The 22,597-nt window shown below is 43.5% G+C and overlaps 1 protein-coding gene and 1 non-coding gene across 2 annotated transcripts in view; one reads left to right on the top strand and one right to left on the bottom strand.

Annotated features, from left to right (window-relative positions):
* The window catches only part of CNTNAP2 (contactin associated protein 2), a 1,280,693-nt gene that overhangs the window by 683,295 nt on the left and 574,801 nt on the right, over nucleotides 1-22,597 (bottom strand). Inside the window, exon 10 of the mRNA XM_023736915.1 lies at nucleotides 3,590-3,696. Coding sequence (XP_023592683.1) covers nucleotides 3,590-3,696 — 107 coding nt within the window. The remainder of the gene's footprint in view (nucleotides 1-3,589; nucleotides 3,697-22,597) is intronic.
* TRNAG-UCC (transfer RNA glycine (anticodon UCC)) lies at nucleotides 14,503-14,573 on the top strand. Its single transcript has one exon. It is a non-coding gene; the product is annotated as a tRNA-Gly (tRNA).

Raw genomic sequence — 22,597 nt, forward strand, 5'->3', positions numbered from 1 at the left:
GATCTGTCTACTCCACGTGCTACTGTACCGATCGGTCTGCTCCACGTGCTACTGTAGGGATCTGTCAACTCCACGTGCTACTGTAGGGATCTGTCTACTCCACGTGCTACTGTGGCGATCTGTCTGCTCCACGTGCTACTGTAGGGATCTGTCTGCTCCACGTGCTACTGTATCGCTCTGTCTCCTCCACGTGCTACTGTAGCGAACTGTCTTTGCACTGCCTGCTGCTTCCCTCAGAGTCTACTTGAGATGGGCAGGTTTGCTGGCCCCCACACACAATGCTCTGTGGAATGTCTTGCTTTACACCTCTCCAGGTGGTTCTGCTCTTCTCTGTGCCACCTCCCTCCCTCTCCCCCATTAATCCACTTTTTATTCTTTACCTACTCTTTCTCCATTCCCTTTCCCCTTTAGATTTGTTCTCCTTTCATAGCTTTGCTCTCTCACAAATTAGGATAACAGACACTGATTTTTCAAAAGTTTGCTCTCTATGTTCTCTGCCCCTCACTCATTCTTTGATTGAGGGCAGAGTTACTGAGCACATTGTGTGCTGGGTGGACCCTGAGGACACACAGGGACAGAAGCTGGCACTGCCTCCTTCCAGAGGTTGGAGCACAGTGGAGGAGACAGACTTTATGAAAGAATCCCAAAGAGTAAAGGCAAAACTGCAGTCACCAGTGGTGCTAAGAAGGAGACAGATGTCTTAGAATAAAAACCTAAAATAAGAGGATGTGACCCAGTCACAGGGGCCTGGAAGTCTCCCTCTAGGATGGGGCAGTGGAGCAGGGACCCAAGGATAAGAAGATTATAGCAGTGTGGAGAAGGGTGCACAAGGGTGCCCAGGGTGGGATGGTACCAGAGTTTAGGACATACATCAAAAACTGAAAGGAGACCGATGGGGTTGAGGGGGAGGAAACCGAGCCACAGACGGAGGCACCCAGCAGTACCTTGACTGCCCGCTGATGTAGCCAAGGGGTGGCTCCAGTCTATAAGGACAACACTACTTGATGGCTGCCAATTTTACCATCACGCTCGGACTCCAGGCTGCCACCCTTGGTGTCTAAGTGTGGTTCTTTCCAAGTGAATCCAGTTGCCACTGAGTCAGTTCCAACTCATGGCGACCCATGTGTGTCAGAGTAGAATTGTGCTCCACAGGGTCTTAAGTGACTGATTTTTCAAAACTAGATCACCAGGCCTTTCTTTTGAGGTGCCACTCCGTGGATTCAAATGGCCAAGCTTTCAGTTAGCAGCCGAGCATGTTAACTTTTGCACCACTCAGGGGTTTCCAAGTGGATGGAGACACCACATGTCTTAGGGCCAGAGAATCTAGGTGTCAAGTGCATTAACCCTAGGTGAGTGTGCCTACAAGTGGGTGGGATTAATTTCTTTTTTAAAATTACGCTTTGAATTAAATTGCTTATGGGTATAATGGATAACAACCAACACTGTACGGGCTACTGAAAAACCACTGTGCCCTTCCCGTTTCCAGTAATGAGCTGCACTGTAATTTACAGTTTACAAATTTATGGACCCAGGGTAACAGCTCCAGACTACAGCATGTAACACAGAGTCCTTTTAAATTTCTACTTCTCACTGAGGCTGCCCAATGAAAACATCATTTTTGCATTTGTATGGCTGCTTCAGGACCTGCCCCTTCTTTGCGCTTCAGAATTCATGTGCTTGTAAAATGGAAGATGTTTGATAGACCTTCCAGTCTATCCTCTCTCTCATCTCTGGAGACACTCATGCCTATATACCTGGGCAAAGTGAGGCTCTCTCCTTTAAAACAGACATCTGGGAAAATATTTATTTCCCTTCTGTATGAAGATATGGTATTTAAGCATTTAATCATTGAATTTCCACCTCAAAACACTGCCTTTTTTCATCAGGTACATAAATATTTTCTTTGCCTGCTTGTGTTTTTTAAATTGGCCAAAGTTTTCGTATCTTCTGGGAACATTCCTTGCAGTTCCCCATAAAGGTCTGTCATCTTAGGTGAGGACGGCCCAGATCCAAGAGAGGACCCGGCAGCCCACAACTAAGGCAGAGCTCAACCTACAAGCCCTGAGATGAGGAGCAGCTGAGTTTAAGTTTAATGTCTGTGAATTCAGCCATGGTTGTGAACGCCTAAGAAACATATGTCAAAAATCAGCTAGTTGTGGTCTTGCAGTGCATCCTGGACTCTATTTCTCACTGTGCATCATCCTGAGTAATGACGTGAACGGTCTGAAGAACTGTACTGTGTTCTCACTGACCCTGGCTCTCTGCTCTGAGAACACTTTCTTGTCATTGTTTCCTAAAGGTGGAATAATGAGAAAGTGGGCTGTATAACTAGAGGGTTTAGGCACTGGAGCTTCCATCTTTTTAGCATATTGAGAGAATATTGAATCTCTATTTTTCCCTCCCTCATTCATGTATAGGTGCACACACACACACATACACACACACACACAACAGACAAACCTCTTCTCCCAGCTACAGGTTACTTGGAAAATCTGCCCTCAAAAGTGCTCTGTAAATGGCAATGCATTATTGGAAAATTAACATTAGAATTGGATGATCAGCATTCCTGTGTAAAGACTAGTCTTTGAAGTACAAAAATTTAATATTTATGAGTAAGGATAGTGTTGATGTGTTGTGAGGTTGTTAACCATTGTTATAGGGCAACATGTGTACTAACTGTTAAATGAGGAACTATTTTGTTCTGGAAGCCTTCATCTAAAGCGAGAATAGCAGCACAATTGGAAGAGCGTGGTCGATGTCACTGAACAGTGCATGTAGACATTTTTGAAATGGTGTATCTTTGGCTATGTATGTTTTCACCAAAAAAAAAAAAAAAGGTCGAGAAGGGAGAGAGCTGACATGTTGTGGGGTTGTTAACCAATGTCTTAAAACAATATGTGTACTACTGTTTCATGAGAAATTATTTGTTCTGTAAGCCTTCACCTGAAGTACAATAAAAAAAATTAATATTTATTTAACCTTTCAGGATGATGCTATTGCATCAGACGAGACACATGTATGTTTTACTAGCCATTTTTGCCTGTTACTTTTTGTTTTTGATACTTTGCAAAATCTGCCTTTTCATGTGTTTATTTTAGATGTATAACTTCAATTGACTGCGTACCGTTTTTGGACTCATGTCTTTTCATCTAAAAAATGTGGCCAAACAGTTGTGGTGGATGGAGCATGAGACAATCACCGTCCAGACACTAACTGTGCACATCACACTCGGCCTCCCTCTGCTGAGCTGACAGACAAGGATCCCTTAGAGGCGTTGTGCAGGCATAATTTTCCAAAGAATCAATCTGGACAGACATGGCTTAGATGCACAGAGGCAAATCCAAGACCAGGGTTCCAATCTCAACCTCACATTTATGGAACCTTGGGAACGCTGCCCTCCTCTTTGGAGTCACTGGGAGAGCACGTTTCAATAACTTAAACACTGATTTGTGGGGGAGTCATGATGAGATCTGGGTTCTACAGACCAGTGATTTACTGTGTGGATGATCCGGGCTGTGAGCTCTAAAGCAGAAAGAGATAAAGGCTCTCATGCGATTACGAGATGAAAGTGAGATAAATTGGCACTCACGGTTGTGGCAGGTGGCCCCACTGTAGCCCGTCTCGTCACACGTGCACTTGAAGCTGTCCCACGTCTGCGAGCACTTTCCCCCGTGCTCACAGTGGTTGGGCACACATCTGCCAGAGAGAGATAGAAATAACCAACACCAATGAGATTTACGAGCGGCCACATTCCAGGCTGTCTGGGCAATACATCATCCCAACGCCAGTTTGCTTTACCAAGGCAATTAATCCTTGTTAGTTTCAGCAGATTAATATGCCTCATGATGGGAAGTGCCAGCCACACAAAAGATGATGCATCCCAGGCTGGTGGTTCCCTTTTGTGAGTAAACAGTAGAAATTAGCAGTGGAGGGTGCATTTGCAAATCACAGATTCATTTTATTTTCCCATGGCACAAAAACAAAAATGCTAGCTAGGGGCCTTTCCTTCTGGTGAGGGTAGGCCATGAGCCGTCTTCTCTGCCCTGAGCTCTCCTTTCTCCAGGACAAGACCAAGTTAGAGGGTCCACCGAGCTGCCCACCACAATCTGAGGTTTGCAAATAGTGCCATGGAACAGCAGGAAGAACATATACTTGCCTTGTGGGAAAAGACTCCTAAGTCTTGCTAACTGCATCCCTGATGCCCAGCTGGATAACTGAATCAGCTACTTAAAGAGGCAGCAAACAGGATAGATTTGTGCTCAAATCTTTGTCTTTCAGTTTTTACTAGAAAGGCGACGGTGAGTACTTAATTTAACCTTTTTCACCCTCAGTTTTCTCATTTCAAAATGGGGTGAATATACCTATCGCACAAGTTGTTTTAAGGTTTGGAGGCCATGCTAACAAAGTAGATAGATAATAGGCAGGGAATAGAGAATAAATGGCATTATAAGTGTCTGGACCACAGTTTCCGGGAACAATTTCATAGCTTGGCTATCCCCTAGAAAGAGTGAAGTTGAGATTCATTCTGGAACTCTCCAGTTTCACCAGCACAAACTCCTTCCTTTCCCCTGGTCCCATCCCCCTATCACTCCCTCAGTTCCTCTATCCAACAGCCCCACAACCTGATTCTTTGCAGTCACGGTTAAGGTGTTCACAGATAATAGAAGTACTAATTGTTATGCCTTAGCATTCATGACATATCATGGACTCAAACACACCCATGATAATGAAGATGGTGCAGGACCGGGCAACATGTCTTTCTGTTACACATAAGGTCGTCATCACAAAGCATTTCTCGATTTTAATAGGAAATTCTCTAAGACAGAAAAGCCTCCTGGATTAAAGCAGCAGAATCTATAATGGTGGGTCACAGGCAGTGGATTGAGAGAGACCTTCTTGCATGGAACCCCCTAATTGTAATGCCCAGGGAGCTGGCCTCAAGAGGACCTCTCCAAACAGAGGTTCTTGGCTTACCATCAGCCATGCAGGAAGCCCCTGTTAGCAGGCACGAGCCTGTGGGCGTGGGGCCCTGATTCTGTGTAGGAGTGCTTTTCCTCCACAACTCTGTAGAGATGTTTAGTCACACAACAACCACTGACTGAGCACCTGCTGTGTGCACAGCAGAGCCCTGGTGGCACAGTGGTTAACACCTCGGCTGCTAACCCAAAGGTCAGCAGTTGGAGTCCACCAGCTGCTCCTTGGAAACCCTGTGGGGCAGTTCTACTCTGTCCAGTAGGGTCGCTGTGAGTCGGAATCGACTTGATGGCAATGAGTTTTGTTTGTTTGTTTTTTGTTTTTGTGTGCACAGCAAGGGAAGCAGAAGAACAAGATTCTCTTCACTGCCCGTTTCTGATTCTGATTCAGTATATCTGGGGGTGGAAATGCAAACTCTCAGCAGGGGGTTGACCCAGATTTGTTAAAATGTAGATTCTGATTCAGTATATCTGGGGTGGAAATGGAAATTCTCAGCAGGGGGTTGAACAGGAAGGAACCAATTGGAAGCCCTGTTTTGAAGAGCTTACAGTCTAGGAGACATACTCTGTACACAGAAATAAGGGAAAGTTAAAAATGGCAAAATGCAGGGAAAAATAAAAAGGACATCAAGTTTGGAAAAGGAGAGAGTCAGTGAAAATGAGGGAAACCCTCGATGAACAGCCTGACACAATAGCTGCAACCATGGACGCAAACATGGCAATGATCGCGCGGACGGCGCAGGACTGCGCAACGTTTCATAGCAACGATCGTGCGGACGGCGCAGGACTGCGCAACGTTTCATTCCGTTGTGTGAGGAGTCACCGTAAGCTGGAGCGACTCAAGGCAACCAACAACCACAACCACAACCACAACAGCACGGAACCTCACGTGAGGAATCATATGTAGACCTGGTCACAGTGAAAAGCTTTTGGTTGGTTGTAAGACAGGAAAATGAGTGGAATCCCATTGCTGGGGGAAAGTACGATACAAGCAAAGTCGTGATGGTGGATTACCACAAGGCAGGAGAGAGACATTCGCCCCACATTTAACAGGCATACTTTTTGATATAAATTTGGGCTCGATGTTATCAAGGCTACACAGAATACCTTTCCAAAGACTTTATAACCTAGCTGGAGGTGGGGGTGGGGAAGATTCATGCAAACTACAGTACAAGGAGAAATTTGGCGAGTCATAAAAGAGATAAAACCCATTGCCATCAAGTCGATTTCGACTCACAGTGACCCTATAGGACAGAGTAGAACTGCCCCATAGGGTTTCCAAGGAGTGGCTGGTGGATTCAAACCACTGACTTTTTGGTTAGCAGCTAAATTCTTAACCACTGTGCCACCAGGACTCCAAAAGAGATAAGAGATGCATGGAAGTTTGGGTGATAGGGCAACTGTGGCTGGTGGATGTATGGAGGGCTCAATAAAGCATCTACCACCCATCTGTCAGTTTGTTGTACTGTAGTGGCCTGCATGTCCTGTGATACTGGAAGCTTTGCCACCGATATTTCAAACAGCAGTAGGGTCACCCATGGTGGACAGGTTTCAGCGGAGCTTCCAGACTAAGACAGACTAGGAAGAAAGGCCCGGTGAGCTACTTCTGAAAATTAGCCAATACAAATCCTATGAATTGCAACAGAACATTGTCCGACTTGCTTGCTTTGGACATGTCATCAGGAAGGATCAATTGCTGAAGGAGAATATCATGTTTGGTGAAGCAGAGGGCCAGCGAGGGTGAGGGAGACCCTCTGTGAGATGGATTGGCGCAGCAGGCACAACAACGGACTCAAACACGCCAGTGATCGTGAGGGTGATGCAGGACCGGGCAGTGTTTCCTTCTGTGCATGGGGTCGCCATGAGTCAGTCCACTCAACAGCATGTAACAACAATAAAGCTCAGAACCTTTCACCTGGGCTTTGAAAGACAGGTCACATTCTTATAGTTAAAGGTGCTGAAAATCATTCCTAGCAGAGCAAGCAAGAAAAGCAATGACAAGGAAATGGGAGAGCGAGGCAGCTGATCGTACTTGTTGGGTCTCAATCCCTCAGCCGTGACGCTGCCCAGCCTCCCAGGCATGGACCGCAGCAAAATTTATATGTCCAACATGACTCTCCACGTCACGGCAGGAGCTGTGGGACAGGCAGTACTCCAAAATAACACGAAACTAAAAACATCACGGTGCTTAATTCCAGAATGCTGTACGTATATGCCTTTGTGGGGTATATATACTTTCTAAATTACTGTGGGTTACTATTAGCTCAGACTAATAGTGAAAGTAATTTACATCCATTAACCCAGGAGGAACTAGTACAGGAGTGAGCAGGGCGGCAAAGAAAACCAGGGTAGAATCTAAATGCGCTCTAAATAGTGTGCAGAGAAGAGAAAAGAGCACTGTGCACACATGCGTGTGCACACACACGTACGCACATGCACACATACACGCACATGTGCACGCACACACATGCACACACGCACACGCACGCACACGTGTGCACACACATGTGCGCACACACATGCACACGCACGCACACATGCACACACGCATATGTGCACACACACCTGCACACATGCACACACACCTGCACACGCACATGTGTACATGCACACACACACGCACACACACACCTGCACACACGCACACACGTACACGCTCGTGTGCGCGCACACACATGCACACGCACATGTGCGCGTGCACACAGCTGCACACACGCACACACACGCACACACATGCACATGTGCACACACACACCTGCACACATGCACACACACCTGCACACGCTCATGTGCACACACACGCACACACACATGCATGAGGAGAGTATAACTACTGAGTGAGAATAATTGAGAAAAAACAAACCAAACCAAGCCCGCTGCCGTTGAGTCTGTTCTGACATAGCGACCCCGCAGGACAGAGCAGAACTGCCCCATAGGGTTTCCAAGGAGCGCCTGGTGGATTTGAACTGCTGACCTTTTGGTTGGCAGCCAAGCTCTTAACCACCACGCCACCAGTGTTTCCAAGAATAACTGAATACTTCTCAAATTTAGTATTAAGGATTTTTTTAAGAGTGATTTTTGTATTTCAATAGGATTTTAATATTTTATTTTTTTAAATTGTTTCTTATACTTTATATTTTTATCATTGGCACTATATGCTGATTACTAGCATTCTCATTCTTCATGGTGGAATATATTTTATTTCCAAAGCAAATTGGTTCTAATGTTAATTTCATACCATAATTTTCTATCACTTTATGTATCACAGTGTTTAAAAATGATATTAAAAAATCACAATATATTTTAAAAAAACTGTGAGGGCCAGCTACAAAGCAAAACAAACTATAATTTAACCCAGGGGAGCCCTGGTGGCGCAGTGGTTAAGTGCCATGGTGGCTCAGTGGTTAAGTGCTAGGGCTGCTAACCAAGAGGTCGGCAGCTTGAATCCACCAGCCTCTCCCTGGAAACCCCGTGGGGCAGGTCCATTCTGTCCTCTAGGGTCACTATGAGTCAGAATTAACTCAGCGGCAGCAGGTCTGGTCTCTGGGCCGCTTCTCATTTCCTTGTTCTTCTCTACTCCCATGGAGCCTTTTACACATGTTCAGTAAATCATTACAACATTGTTTCCTAATGATTTCTTTGAACTCCTGTATCTTCTACTAAACGGGGAAACCCCTGAGGTTAGGGACTTTAGTCCTGTGATTCTTTGCATGACAAGATGCCTGGTTCTCAGTAATGCCTACTAAACAATGGACTTTTTAAAATGAATGAATACAATGCTAGAAAATTATAGCAAGGAACTGAAGGAATTTCAGAGGAAAACCTTCCTTTGCTGGAAGAAACAGGGACTGTTTTTATATGTGAGTTTAGTCTTAAACCCAGGCTCCTGCCATGGTAAGCTAATTTGCTTGGTGCTGTTAATTGCCATCGAGTCAACTCTGAGTCATGGCGACCTTACGTCCAACAGAAGGAAACGCTGCCCGGTCCTGCGCCATCTTCATGATCACTGGGATGTCTGCGTCCATTGCTGGGGCTCTGGCGTCATCCATCTCGTGGAGCGTTTCCCTGGTTTTCGCTGACCCTCCACTTCACCAAACATGACCTCCTTTTCTAGCAACTGGTCTTACCTGATGACGTGCCCAGTGAAAGCAAACCCAAGTCTCTCCATCCTCGCCTCCACGGAGCATTTGGGTTGTATTTTCTCTAGGTCTGACTTGTTTGTTCTCCTGGCAGTCCGTGGTATAGTCAAGATTCTTCGCCAACACCACAGTTTTGATGCATCAGATTTTCGGTCTTCCTGTTTCACTATCGCTACTAGAGTATTCTTTTAGAATGCAGGAAATAGTTAAATTTTTTCATAGCAGGTCCTAGCTTGAAAGTTTGATTCACATCAAAAATGAATCAAAATGATTGGGCGCTTCGACTTGAGAACTCCTTGACCAGGGTTAGAAGCCTGCCTGGCAGGAGCAGGCAGGTCTCGGGTTGGTGAGATCAAAGGAGAAGAGCTGCATCCAATTAACCGTCCATAGACAGCCTGGCGGCTGAGATGCTTTCAGCCGGAATCACCCTCTCAGTTACCAAAACGCCTTTCAAAACGCTTTAGAAGCAGAATGCATTTTTTAAATGAAATTTATTTGTAGCCCACTGCATAGAAAACAAACAAAGGCTACAATGTGAACACTGGAATGTATAACAAGTACTTCACAGAAAGTCAACAGTCTGAGCAGAGCCGCTGTTTGGACGCAGCAGGGTTACGGATGACAGTTACGGCTGTATTTCACCCAGAGCATCTTCTTTTTTCTGCATTTGATTTTAATTGCAAAGCATTGAGAAAACTGGACTCACAGACATAAGCTACAAACAGTAGCAGATCTGCTTGCTTGCAGCAGCTTGCTTTGGAGTTTTTGGACAGTACTCAATTAACGGAAGAGCAGAAGACATTTCAAATTAAAAAAATAAAGGTAGCCTTACTGCATGCTTTGGTCGTCTTCCAAGAACTTTGAAGGTGGCTTTTTTCCTCCCTTGATGTCAGCTGGCATTGAGTGAGCTCCAACTCATGACGATCCCATGTACCACAGAAGAGAATGTTTCCTGGTTCTGCACCATCAGAGTGATCGCAGGTCCGCTCATGTCCATTGTTGTGGCCCCTGTGTCTCCTGAGCGCCTTCCAACCTAGGGGCCCATCTTCCGGCACTCTACTGGACCATGTTCTGTTGTGATCCGTGGGGTTTCAGAAGCAGACATTCAGGCCTTTCTTCCTAGTCAGTCTTTTTTTTTCTGTTTATTTATTTTTATTGTTTAATTGTGCTTTAAGTGAAAGTTTATAGCTCAAGTTAGTTTCTCATACAAAAACTTATACACACATTGTTATGAGACCCTAGTTGCTCTCTCTATACTGTGACAGCACATTCCTCCTTTCCACCGCGGATTTCCCGTGTCCATTCAACCAGCATCTCCCTTCTCATCTCGCCTCCAGGCAGGAGCTACCTATTCAGACTCATGTATCCACTTGAGCTAAGAAGCACACTCTTGACCAGCATCATTTTATGTCTTATACTCCAGTCTAATCTTTGTCTGAAGAGTTGGCTTCAGGAATGGTTTTAGTTTTGGGCTAACAGAGTCCAGGAGCCATGTCTTCCAGGGTTCCTCCAGTTTCAGTCAAACCATTAAGTCTGGTCTTTTTACTAGAATTTGAGTTCTGCACCCCACTTTTCTCCTGCTCCGTCAGGGACTCTGTTGTGTTCCCTGTCAGGGCGGTCATTGGTGGTAGCTGGGCACCATCTACTTCTTCTGGTCTCAGGCTGATGAAGTCTCTGGTTTATGTGGCCCTTTCTGTCTCTTGGGCTAATGTTTTCCTTGTGTCTTTGTTGTTCTTCATACTCCTTTGCTCCAGGTGGGTTGGGACCAATTGATGCATCTTAGATGGCGGCTTGCTAGCTTTTAAGACCTCAGACACCACTCAAGAAAATGGGATGCAGAACATTTTCTTAATAAAACTTGTTATGCCAATTGACCTAGATGTCCTCTGAAACCATGGTACCCAGACCCCTGAACCTGCTATTCTGCCCCTCAAAGTGTTTGGCTGTATTCAGGAAACTTATTGGCTTTTGGTTTAGTCCAGTTGTGCCGACTTCCTCTGTATCGTGTGTTGTCCTTCCCTTCACCTAAGATAATTCTTGTCTACTATCTAGTTAGCAAATACTCTTCGCCCTCTCTCCACATCCTAGTAACCATCGAAGAATGTCTTCTTCTGTGTTTAAACCTTTTCTTGAGTTCTTATAATAGTGGTCTCATACAATATTTGTCCTCTTGCAACTTACTAATTTACTCAGCATAATGCTTCCAGATTCATCCATGTTATGAGATGTTTCACGGATTCATTCTTAAGCTTTATCATTGCATAGTATTCCATTGTGTGACTATACCATAAATTGTGTATCCATTTGTCTGTTGATGGGTACGTAGTTGTTTCCTTCTTTTTGCTATTATGAACAATGCTGTAATGAACATAGGTGTGCATACACCTATTCATGTGATGGCTCTTATTTCTCTAGGATATATTCCAAGGAGTGGGATTGATTGCTGGATCGTATGGTACTTCTATTTCTAGCTTTCTAAGGAAGCACCAAATCAATTTCCAAAATGGTTGTACCATTTTATATTCCCACCAAAAGAGTATAAGTGTTCCCATCTCTCCACAACCTCTCCAACATTTATTATTTTGTGTTTTTTGGATTAATGCTAACCTTGTTGGGGTGAGATAGTATCTCATTATAGTTTTGATTTGCATTTCTCTAATGGCTAATGGCCGCAAGCATTTCCTCTTGTATCTGGTAGCTGCCTGAATGTCTTCTTTGGTGAAGTGCCTGTTCATATCCTTTGCCCATTTTTTAATCGGGTTATTTGTCTTTTTGTTGTTGAGATTTTGCAGTATCTTGTAGATTTTAGAGATTAGACCCTGATTGGATATGTCATAGCCAAAATTTTTTTCCCAGTCTGTAGGTTGTCTTTTACTCTTTTGGTGAAGTCTTTTGATGAGCATAAGTGTTTGATTTTTAGGAGCTCCCAGTTATCTAGTTTCTATTCTGGTGTTTGTGCATTGTTAGTAATGTTTTGTATTGTGTTTATGCCATGTATTAGAGCTCTCAGCATTCTCTCTATTTTTTATTCCATGATATTTATCGTTTTAGATTTTATATTTAGGTCTTTGATCTATTCGGAGTTAGTTTTTGTGCATGGTGTGAGGTATGGGTCTTGATTCATTTTTCTGCAGATGGATATCCAGTTATGCCAGCACCATTTGTTCAAGAGACTGTCTTTTCCCCACCTAGTCTGTCTTAGCTTAAAATAGTTAAAATAAAACTGTGATACCTTTAACACAACATTTAGTTCTGCAGAACCCACTGTAAAACCATGGAGTTTGAGCTCCATGGCTCCAGATGTCCATATGAAACATGCTCATCTGGACCCAAACCATGATGAGAGGGGCAGGATCATCAGAATCGCTTGCTGTTCATACTGATCCGGACAGCTGGGAGTCGGCAGCCACTATTCTCAAACTTACGGGAGCACAGGAATCTCTTGAAAGTCTTGTTAAAATGCAGATTCTCATTCTTTAGGTCTGTTGTGGGGTCTGAGATTGTGTAATTCCAAAAAGCCCCTAGGCGATGATGGTCAGACCAGGCTTCAAATAAGACCCAGAGCTCTGCGGTTCTTGGGGTGGTCTGACGAGAGACAGCCTGAGAAAGGAGCGCCAGGTGAGCAGGCAGCTCTCACCTGGAAGCCCTCTCTCCTGAGGCTGGGCTCTTTTCACACCCAACCGTTCTTTATAGAATGCCTTCAGAAGGATGTACCCGTTGCCAATGAGTCCATTCCAACTCATAACGACCCTACAGGACAAAGCAGAACTGCCCCATAGGGTTTCCAAGGAGCGGCTGATGGATTCGAACTGCTGACCTTTTGGTTAGCAGCCAAGATCTTAACCGCTGAGCCACCAGAGCTCCCAGAAGGACGTACACAGGTCCCCTACTCTTCAGAATGTGGCTGTAACCTCTATAATTCCTAGAAGGTGGTCACAGAGTAGAAGAAATACAGGGAGTTTCCTTTCACGCTGATACCAAGTTCAGGGTTCTCAGCCTCAGAAGCAGCCAAGGTTTCCCCCGCAGTTTCCTTTTTGTTCTGAAGTTCTTGCACAGGTCTAGTGCTCGGGTATTTAATTTGCTTTTAGATTAATACAGATTTTATACTCAGATGTTAAATATGCCTAATTCTAAACCTTGGAAAGGAAGAAGACTGTTTCTAGGTAACCGGTAGGCTATTGTGTGACTATTGACAAATTATTCAGAGTGATTTATAAACTACTCTGCCCAGTATAAATTACCTCCTGAATTTATTGTTTTGCCCCCTTCATTTCTGCTCCAAATTTTCTTTTTGCTTATCAAGATAAGAAATTTGTTTAGAAAGTCGTCTTCCTTGAAGGCTATTTTTTCCTCCTCTTGGTTCTCAGAAGCTATTTCTGGAATCATGGTAGTTTTCTTCTGCATTACTATCTGTACTGATCTCAACAATATTTCAGTGCTTTTATTCTCAAACTAATTACATTTCACTTTTAGTTGAAGGGATACTTTCTATGGAGTATATGACTGACACGTTTCTTCTGTTCAAACTGGAATTATATAGAGAAATAATCATAATCCCAGTGACTAGTTTAATATTTTCTCACTGTATAACTTAATTTTCTTGTAGTATAACCAGAAAACTGAATATTATATTGACGGTTTCGTTTCAAACAAGCATGTATTTATGGAAATATTTACAACTCGGAGATACTATACCTCCTACGTTATGTCCAAACTCTCCATTAAAAAATAATCAAGCACCTTTTGCCCACATCTATCAAAGAATTATACGTTCCTACACCAAACGTACTGATCATTAATTTTAGCATTCCTATGTAAGCACCTTTACTTGGGTTTTCTGCTTTATGAATTGCTTTTATTATAGCAGACTGGAGTTCACTTTATCTTACTTTGTTAATTTACTTAAAGCTATAATTTTACAATACATTACTAATTGTTTTATGACTAAAACATCTTTAATCAGGTCACAGGCTCATAGGAGGAGAGATTGTGCATGACCATTTAGCCCCATCACCTGTCTCCAGGTTGAACTGTGCTTAACCTGAGTACATAATGGTAAGCCCTTTTCAATCACCGGCCACCTACTACAGGCAAGACAATTCCAAAACAAACTCTGGGGAAACAAAGGATAAAGGCAATTTCATTCTCAAGAAAATGTATTTATTCATGACAATGTAATTAGCAAGTCAAGTCTGTATATGCCTAATATTAAAAATATTGCTATGGAATTAAGATAAAAGACCACTTTTGTATAAGATTTTGAAATCTCAGGTTTTATGGAAAAGTTAATAGTTGAAAGAAAGATCACATTTAAGTAGGCTGAGAGGAGAAGTGAGACCCTTCTACACCGGAGGGAAAGTGAGAGTCTACACCATTTTGGGAGGAGGGGGGCACTGGTGGTTCAATGGTAGAATTCTCGCCTTCCATGCGAGAGACCTGGGTTTGATTCCCAGCCAACGCACCTCATGAGCAGCCACTACCAACTGTCAGTGGAGGCTTGTGTGTTACTGCGATGCTGCGCAGGTTTCAGTGGAGCTTCTACACAGGTTTGCCGACGCTGCGCGGCACAAATGTTTTAAGCACTCAACTACCAGCTAAAAGGTTGGCGGTTCGAACACACGCAGAGGCGCTGCAGAAAACAGGCCTGGTGATCTGCTTCTTAAAGGTCACAGCCTTGAAAACCCTATGGAGCAGTTCTACTTTGCACACATGGGGTCCCCATGAATCAAATCAACTTGACAGCAACCAACAACAGCAATACCTAGAGTAAGACAGACTAGGAAGAAAGTCTGACAATCTACTTCCAAGTATCAGCCAATGGAAGCCCTATGGATCACAATGGTCCAATCTCACTGTGCATGGGGCCACCATGGGTTGGGGCTGACTTGACGGCAGCTAACACCACCACCACCACCACCAATACGGGTCTACACAAAACGTGGAATGGAATCACGAGTAGATGAGTCTGGCTGAGTTCGGGAACAAGGAAGGTAGATGTCTGCTTAACAGCATTCCCCTTCCTTCCTGTCCTCACCCTGATGCAGTTCAGGAATCCTCTTCATTCAGGTGCCCAGCCAGTCCCTGAGGGACAAAAAGGAAAGGGCCAGGCTTCTTAATGAACTCATGAAGCTGTTGTACACATTTCCCCTCCTTCGGTAGCAATAGTATTTATGACTTGACATAGAGCCATCCACAAAGGCAGCCTATTTACCAAGCTTCCTTAAAGCTGGGGTAGGGATACTGTGACTGAGTTCAAGGCCGTAGAAGTGAGGTGCACCATGCCTGGAGGGAGCCTTAGGGAAAAGGCCGTATCCATTCCTCCTTTCTGTCCCTCCTGCCCCTTCCTGAACTAAGCCTGGGATGATGAGGGCTGGCGGAGCAGTCAGCTGACACATAGGACAGCAAATGGAATTGTATGAGGAGCCTGGATCCTGAACGACCTACCAGCCCGGGGCCACCTACCCGATGATCTAATGAGACAGCAGTGAACTTCCGTAAGGCTTACCAGTTGCCGTGGTGAATCCAACTCACAGTGCCCTCATGTGTGTCAGGGTAGAACTGAGCTCCATACGGTTTTCAGTGGCTGCTTTTTCAGAAGTAGATCATCAGGATTTTCTTATCAGGCACCTCTGGGTGGACTCAAACCTCCAGTCTTTCAGTTAGCAGCCAACTGTGGTAACTGCACCACCCAAGGACTCCCCATATGGCTTAAGCCACTGTTATTTTGACTCTTTGTTGAGGCCACAGATATATCCTAGCCCATAGAGACCTTCCGTTAGTCCACCCTGACGCTGACCCACACTGAGACTTCTCGTTATGTCCTGATGAATTTGGTGTTGCTGTTGTTTAAGTCATTACGTCTTCTGGCTACTTGCAGCTGAAAACAGCCTAACCTACAGATATAAAAATCTGTGAACACAGGCAGAGGTCAGATTGCAGAAAGTATTGATTATTAAGTTAAAGATTCCCCTAGAGAATACAGCCTCATCGATTCATTCAACATGTTTACTGAGCTCCTACTATGTACAATAAACTGTGCTGTTTGATGAAACTTTTATATTAAGCAGTTTAACTGCAAGACAGTATTTCTGGGAGATTGTGTGATGACCTGAGGTCCATCCACTCCTGGAGAGGTTCTGACCTTTATCCATCGGCAAAATTAAGCCAGACCGAATTTCATACTCTTACAGAATCCAGACTTACTTGACCTGTTGAGACTGAAGGAATGCCAAAAGCTATCTCTCTGAGAAAACCTTCAAATCATGAACAAAAATCATCCCCTGAAGCCATCTTAAACAAATGTTTAGCTAAATCAGTAATGAATGTAAACCATGAGCATTGCCCTCTTATAAAGAATTATTTAAATGAGATCAAATTGTTAACAGTATCTCTAAAACATAGATGAGAAGTTTAGGGGGTAGTGAGTCAAGCTGATGGTTGTGATACAATATGGGTAGAGATAGTGAGAATCGTGACACAACATGAAGAATGTAACCAATGCTACTGAGTTGTACGGGTAGACATTTCAAGGACATGACCCAACCGTCCCTTCTTTCTCCAGAATCATCACCCTCTCCCCTCCTGACTCACTCCCCTGAATACAGAGTCCTGCATCTCATCGAAAACAAACAGAACTCTGCTGTTGGCCCCATAGCCCCCTCCAGTTTCTGATCCATTCTCTGATTCCTTTCACACCTCACTTCTTGAAAGACCGGTTGAAGCAAACTCTTTCCACTTCAGTCAACACCCATCTGAAACCCATGTTCATAAAACTCTTTTTGTCAAAGGCACACTAGGCCCCAAGGAATCAAGCATGTGGAGGTACCCGAATTCACAGTTCTGGCTGGGGGACGTGTTTACTGAGCCCTCCTCCCCTGCTCCCTGACTCAGGGCTGAGCCCTGAGCTCTCCCTCTGACTTTTATCTCCACATTCCACTTCCTCAGATCTGTATCCTCATGTCTGTACCTGGCTGCCTTCTGACACACTCAGTTTTTTATTATAATGAAATGTGCAAAGACCTGGAGATAGAAAACCAAAAGGGAAGAACACGCTCAGCATTTCTCAAGCTGAAAGAACTGAAGAAAAAATTTAAGCCTTGAGTTGCAATATTGAAGGATTCTATGGGGAAAATATTAAACGATGAAGGAAGCACAAAAAGAAGATGGAAGGAATACACAGAGTAACTGTACCGAAAAAAATTGGTCGACATTCAAACATTTCAGAAGGTAGTATATGATCATGAACTGATGGTAAAAGAAGTCCAAGCTGCACTGAAGGCACTGGTGAAAAACAAGCCTCCAGGAATTGACAGAATACTAACTGAGATGTTTCAATAAATAGATGCAGCACTGGAGGTGCTCACTTGTCTATGCCAAGAAATTTGGAAGACAGCTACCTGGCCAACCTACTGGAAGAGATCCATATTTATGCCTATTCCCATGAAAGGTGATCCAACAGAATGTGGAAGTCATTGAACAATATCATTAATATCATATGCAAGCAAAATTTTGCTGAAGATCATTCCAAAGAAGCTGCAGCAGTATATCCACAGGGAACTGCCAGAAATTCAGGCTGGATTCAGAAGAGGACGTGGAACAAGGGATATCATTGCAGATGTGAGGTGGATCTCAGCAGTCAAGAAATCAAAAGACACATTGCATTGGGCAAATCTGCTGCAAAAGACGTCTTGAAAGTGTTGAAAACCAAAGATGTTACCTTGAAGACTAAGGTGTGCCTGACCCAAGCAATGGTATTTTCAATTGCATCATAGGCATGTGAAAGCTGGACAATGAATAAGGAAGACTGAAGAAGAACTGACGCCTTCAAATTGTGATGTCGATGAAGAATATTGAATATACCATGGACTGCCAAAAGAACAAACAAATCTGTCTTGGAAGAAGTACAACCAGAATGTTCCAGGGATCGGTCCCTAGAGAAGGACGTCACACCTGGTAAAGCAGAGGGTGTGTGAAAAAGAGGAAGACCCTCAACAAGATGGATTGACACAGTGGCTACAACCATGTGTATAAGCATAACAACAATTGTGAGTATGATGCAGGATGGGGCAGTGCTTCGTTCTGTTGTACATAGGGTTGCTAGGAGTTGGAACTGACTCGACGGTACCTAACAAAAACAAGCACCTATGAGTGTGACCTTATTTGGAAATAAGGTCTTTGAAGATGCTATTAGTTAACATGAGGTCACAGTGGGATAGGGTAGGTCACTAATCCCATCTGAGTGGTGTCCTATAGAAGAGACACAGAGAAACAGTCGAGAGGAAAGACGCCACGTGATGATGGAAGCAGAGATTGGAGTGATGCTGCCACAAGCCAAGGAGAACCAAGCATCACCAGCCATAAGTAGACGCTGGTAGAGAGGCATGCAACAGGTCCTCCGCAGAGCCTCAGAAGGAATCAACACGGCCAACACCCTAATCTCGGACTCCCAGCCTCCAGAACAGTGAGAGAAGAAATTCTCTTCTTAGAAATCACCTAGTTTATGGTACTTTGTTATGGTGCCCCGGAGACTACTCCATGCTGGCTTACCATGCTTCCTCGCTGAACATTTACCACTCTTGCCTGGCCTCAATTCATTCACAACATGATGCTGTGGTGATCTTCAGTATCCTGTCACTCTTCTGCTTAAAACCCCCACTGGATCCACGGCACACTTAGGAAATCCTGAGCTCCTAACGAGGCAGACACTGCATGACTTCCTCTGCCTACTCCACTGTGGCCACCTCGTGCTCCACACGGGCCTCTCGTGACACCTGCCCTCTGCTGCTTTCCTGGTGGCTCATGGGCTCTCCTGCTTTTGGGCCTTTGCACCCACGCTTCCTATTCTCTAATGCACTCCTCTCCAAGTCTTCACAAAAAGGGTTCATTTGTGTCCCTCAGTCATCAGCCTAAGTGGGCTTCGTTCAAGAGGCCTCCTCTGGTTTCCCAGTCTGAAGCAGCCACCACTCTCCTCTCCATCAGCATGTTTTGCTCTCTCTTCTATGCATCACAAGTCCTAATTATATACCCATTGGACTTCTTGGAGATCGTCAGTATTCTTCATCGAACTATACTTTCCATGATGGTAGGGACTGTCTGTTTGTTTACCAGTTTTATCCATTGCCCAGAATACTGCCTGGCATTGAGTTGTTGCTGTTAGTTGCTGTCAAGTTGGCTCCTATTCACGGTGACCCTATGTATAACATAATGAGACATTGCCCGGTCCTGAGCCATCCTCACAACTGTTGCTATGTTTGAGCCCATTGTTGCAGCCACTGTGTCAGTTCATCTCATTGAGGGTCTTCCTCTTTTTCCCGCATCAAGCATGATTCTTCCTCCAGTGATTGGTTCCTCTTGATGACGTGTCAAAGAAAGCAGCCGAAGTCTTGCCATCTTTGCTCCTAAGGGGCATCCTAGCCGTACATCCTCCAACACTGATTTGTTTGTTCTTCTGGAAGTCCATGGTATATTCAATATTCTTTGCCAACACCACAACTGGAATGCATCGATTCTTCTTGGATCTTCATTTTTCATTGCCCAGCTTCCGCAAGCATATGAGTAGGACCTCAATAAACAGTTGTTGAATGAATTTTGAATAAGTGAATATTGATCAGTTTAAATCACTGGAAATGGCTTTAAGAATTGCTTTGCTAATACATGATGCTTAGAAACAGAGAATGTCTCAGGCTCCTGCACCTTAATTCTAGATTATCTGCCTCATTTAAATACAATACAATTATACAATAAATCAAATTGTCTGATTAAAGACTTTACATAATCCTCCATCTACCAGAATGCTGTTTCACTTATAGATGAAGAAAACATATATCTAACGTAAATCCTTAATCTGAAAAATCAGTGAAAGCTTCATATATCAGTAGAGCTATTAGAATGGCAAGACCAATTTTGGGTAAATCCATTAGTCAAGAAAAGATAGTTCTTAGACATGTTAATCAATTCATAAGAACACCAAAAATAATAACATAATAATTAATGTAAGAATGAACAGACCATAAATTTACAGATATCTTCCACTAAAGAAAGCAACAGTATGGGTAATTTCTATTGAATGCTATCATGTTTTCTTAGAGATTAATATAATAAAATATTTGAAAGGAACTGATATTATTCATGAAATCACAGAGAAAGCAATAGTTAAATTATTTTAGAGTTTATGTTTCTAAAAGCATACAAGCAGGTTTTATTACTTAAATAACCAGCTGTGCTAAATTTAACAAATTAGGAAAATTTACATAAAACGTACACAATTTGAAGTGGAGTGTCTCTTTTCATTGGTTCGCTGGTTTTTACAACTCTGGCATCATAACTAAAAGCAGTCCCTTAGGCACCACTGCATTCTGATCTCCCAGATATTCACCAACGAAGAACACAGACGATGTCTTCTTTTCAGTGTGATCAGGCCTAAAAAGGATCCCGCGTGCTGAAAACAGTATTCTAGAGGACGGGGAGACATCAATGGCTTCCAGAAGCCCACCGTGCATAGCATAAACCAGCTTAAAGAACAGACATTTCTGAAGGCAGAAGGGCATAGATGGCTGTTTTCCAGATAGCAATATACCGATGTTTTCACTGCAGCTACACACACACACATACTCACTCACTCACTCACACATGCACACACACAAAGTAGCCAGTGAAGAAGTGAACCAAGGGAACGATTTCATTATTACTTCATTTGTTAAATAAAGGACGTTGTGACTTTGGAATGCAAGATGCACAAGGCTTATGAAGACTCACAGACACCTGGCCCAAGACTTTAAAAACTAGGACTGACCCAGTCAAATCAGAGGATCTGATCAACTTACAAATGATACAGCAAAAGGAATGAGAGTCTCTCACACTTGGGTAAGAAATCCATTGCTGTATGCTTGAGCTGAGCAATTTGTAGACCAGGTGGACATGGTGTAAATTTTTTAAAAAGGCGGCAGTCTAAATATACACTCAAATCTCCCTACCAAAATAAACTATTCATGTGCATCCAACCTTTAGGAGGAGGGATAGCTGCTGCTAGTACAATTTATAAGAGCTGTAGACAGCTGAGAGCCTCTGGTGAAACACTTACTGGGACGGCGTTGTACAAGCGAGGCACTGCCATGCACACTGTTATGCGGTTTAAAACACATGATGACGTATCCACCTCTACTAATATTGTCGAAGGTCTTTCCATTTTTCTTCCAAACCTTAAGTTAATGACCTAAGATCATGCTGACATGAAATTATCATAATACATAATGTATGTGCTTTGCTGTTGCTTTTAATTTTTTTATTCTGAAATTATATTCACTCACTTCTCCTGTATTAAAAGAACATTGAAACCACTGAAATAGAGTGGTGCAGGTTTAGTGCTAGAGAGAATGTGACAGCTCCTTGTCCACCCTTTATTTTACAGAGGAAGAAAGTAAACCCGTGGGAATTAAGTGAAATTCAGTGTGCCCAAGGCACAGAGCACGTTTGGGGCATAGGCTGGTCCTGAACACCGATGTTTGTCTATTACTTTCTACACCACAAAATTGTCCTAAATTACAATCGAGACTAATAACTGGAAAGTAGAGGTCTTTGGGAAGCACAGAGGATACAGACAGTTAATTCCCACTCACCAATAAACAAGCAAACCTGTACTTATTTTTTAAACAATTTGAATGCCTTTTGGCTGGACATGTATCCATCAATGTCTGGGACCACCACACTTGTTAAATATGAGGCCCAAATCAGTACACCACACCACTCATCTGTCAGTTTGGAAACTATGCCACAGGTATTTCAAATACCAGCAGGGTCACCCATGGTGGACAGGTTTTAGTGGAGCTTCCATACTCAGACAGACTAGGAAGAAGGACCTACTTCTAAAAAATTGGCCATTGAAAACTTTAAGAATACCAGTGGAACTACACAAAGGTATTGTACTGTGTGGATCATAACAAATTAGGGATAACACTGTGAAGAATGAAAATTCCAGAACACTTAATTCTGCTCGTGAGGAACCTATACATAGACCAAGAGGCAGTTGTTCAAACAGAACAAGGAGATACTGCAAGGTTTAAAGTCAGGAAAGGTGTGTGTCAGGGTTGCATCTTTTCACCATACCTATTCAATCCATATACTGAGCAAATAATCTGAAAGCTGGACTGTATGAAGAAAAACATGGCATCAGGATTGGAGGAAGACTCACTAACAATCTGCATTATGCCAATGACACAACCTTGCTTGCTGAAAGTGAAGAGGACTTGAAGCACTTACTGATGAAAATGAAAGACCGCAGCCTTCAGTATGGATTACACTTCAACGTAAAGAAAACACAAATCCTCACAACTGGACCAATAAGCAACATCATGGTAAATGGAGAAAAGATTGAAGTTGTCAAGGATGTCATTTTACTTGGATCCACAATCAATGCCCATGGAAGCAGCAGTCAAGAAATCAAAAGACGCATTGCACTGGGCAAATCTGCTGCAAAAGACCTCTTTAAAG

The sequence above is a fragment of the Trichechus manatus genome, unplaced genomic scaffold (assembly GCF_000243295.1).
Source record: "Trichechus manatus latirostris isolate Lorelei unplaced genomic scaffold, TriManLat1.0 scaffold00093, whole genome shotgun sequence".
NCBI lineage: Eukaryota > Metazoa > Chordata > Mammalia > Sirenia > Trichechidae > Trichechus > Trichechus manatus.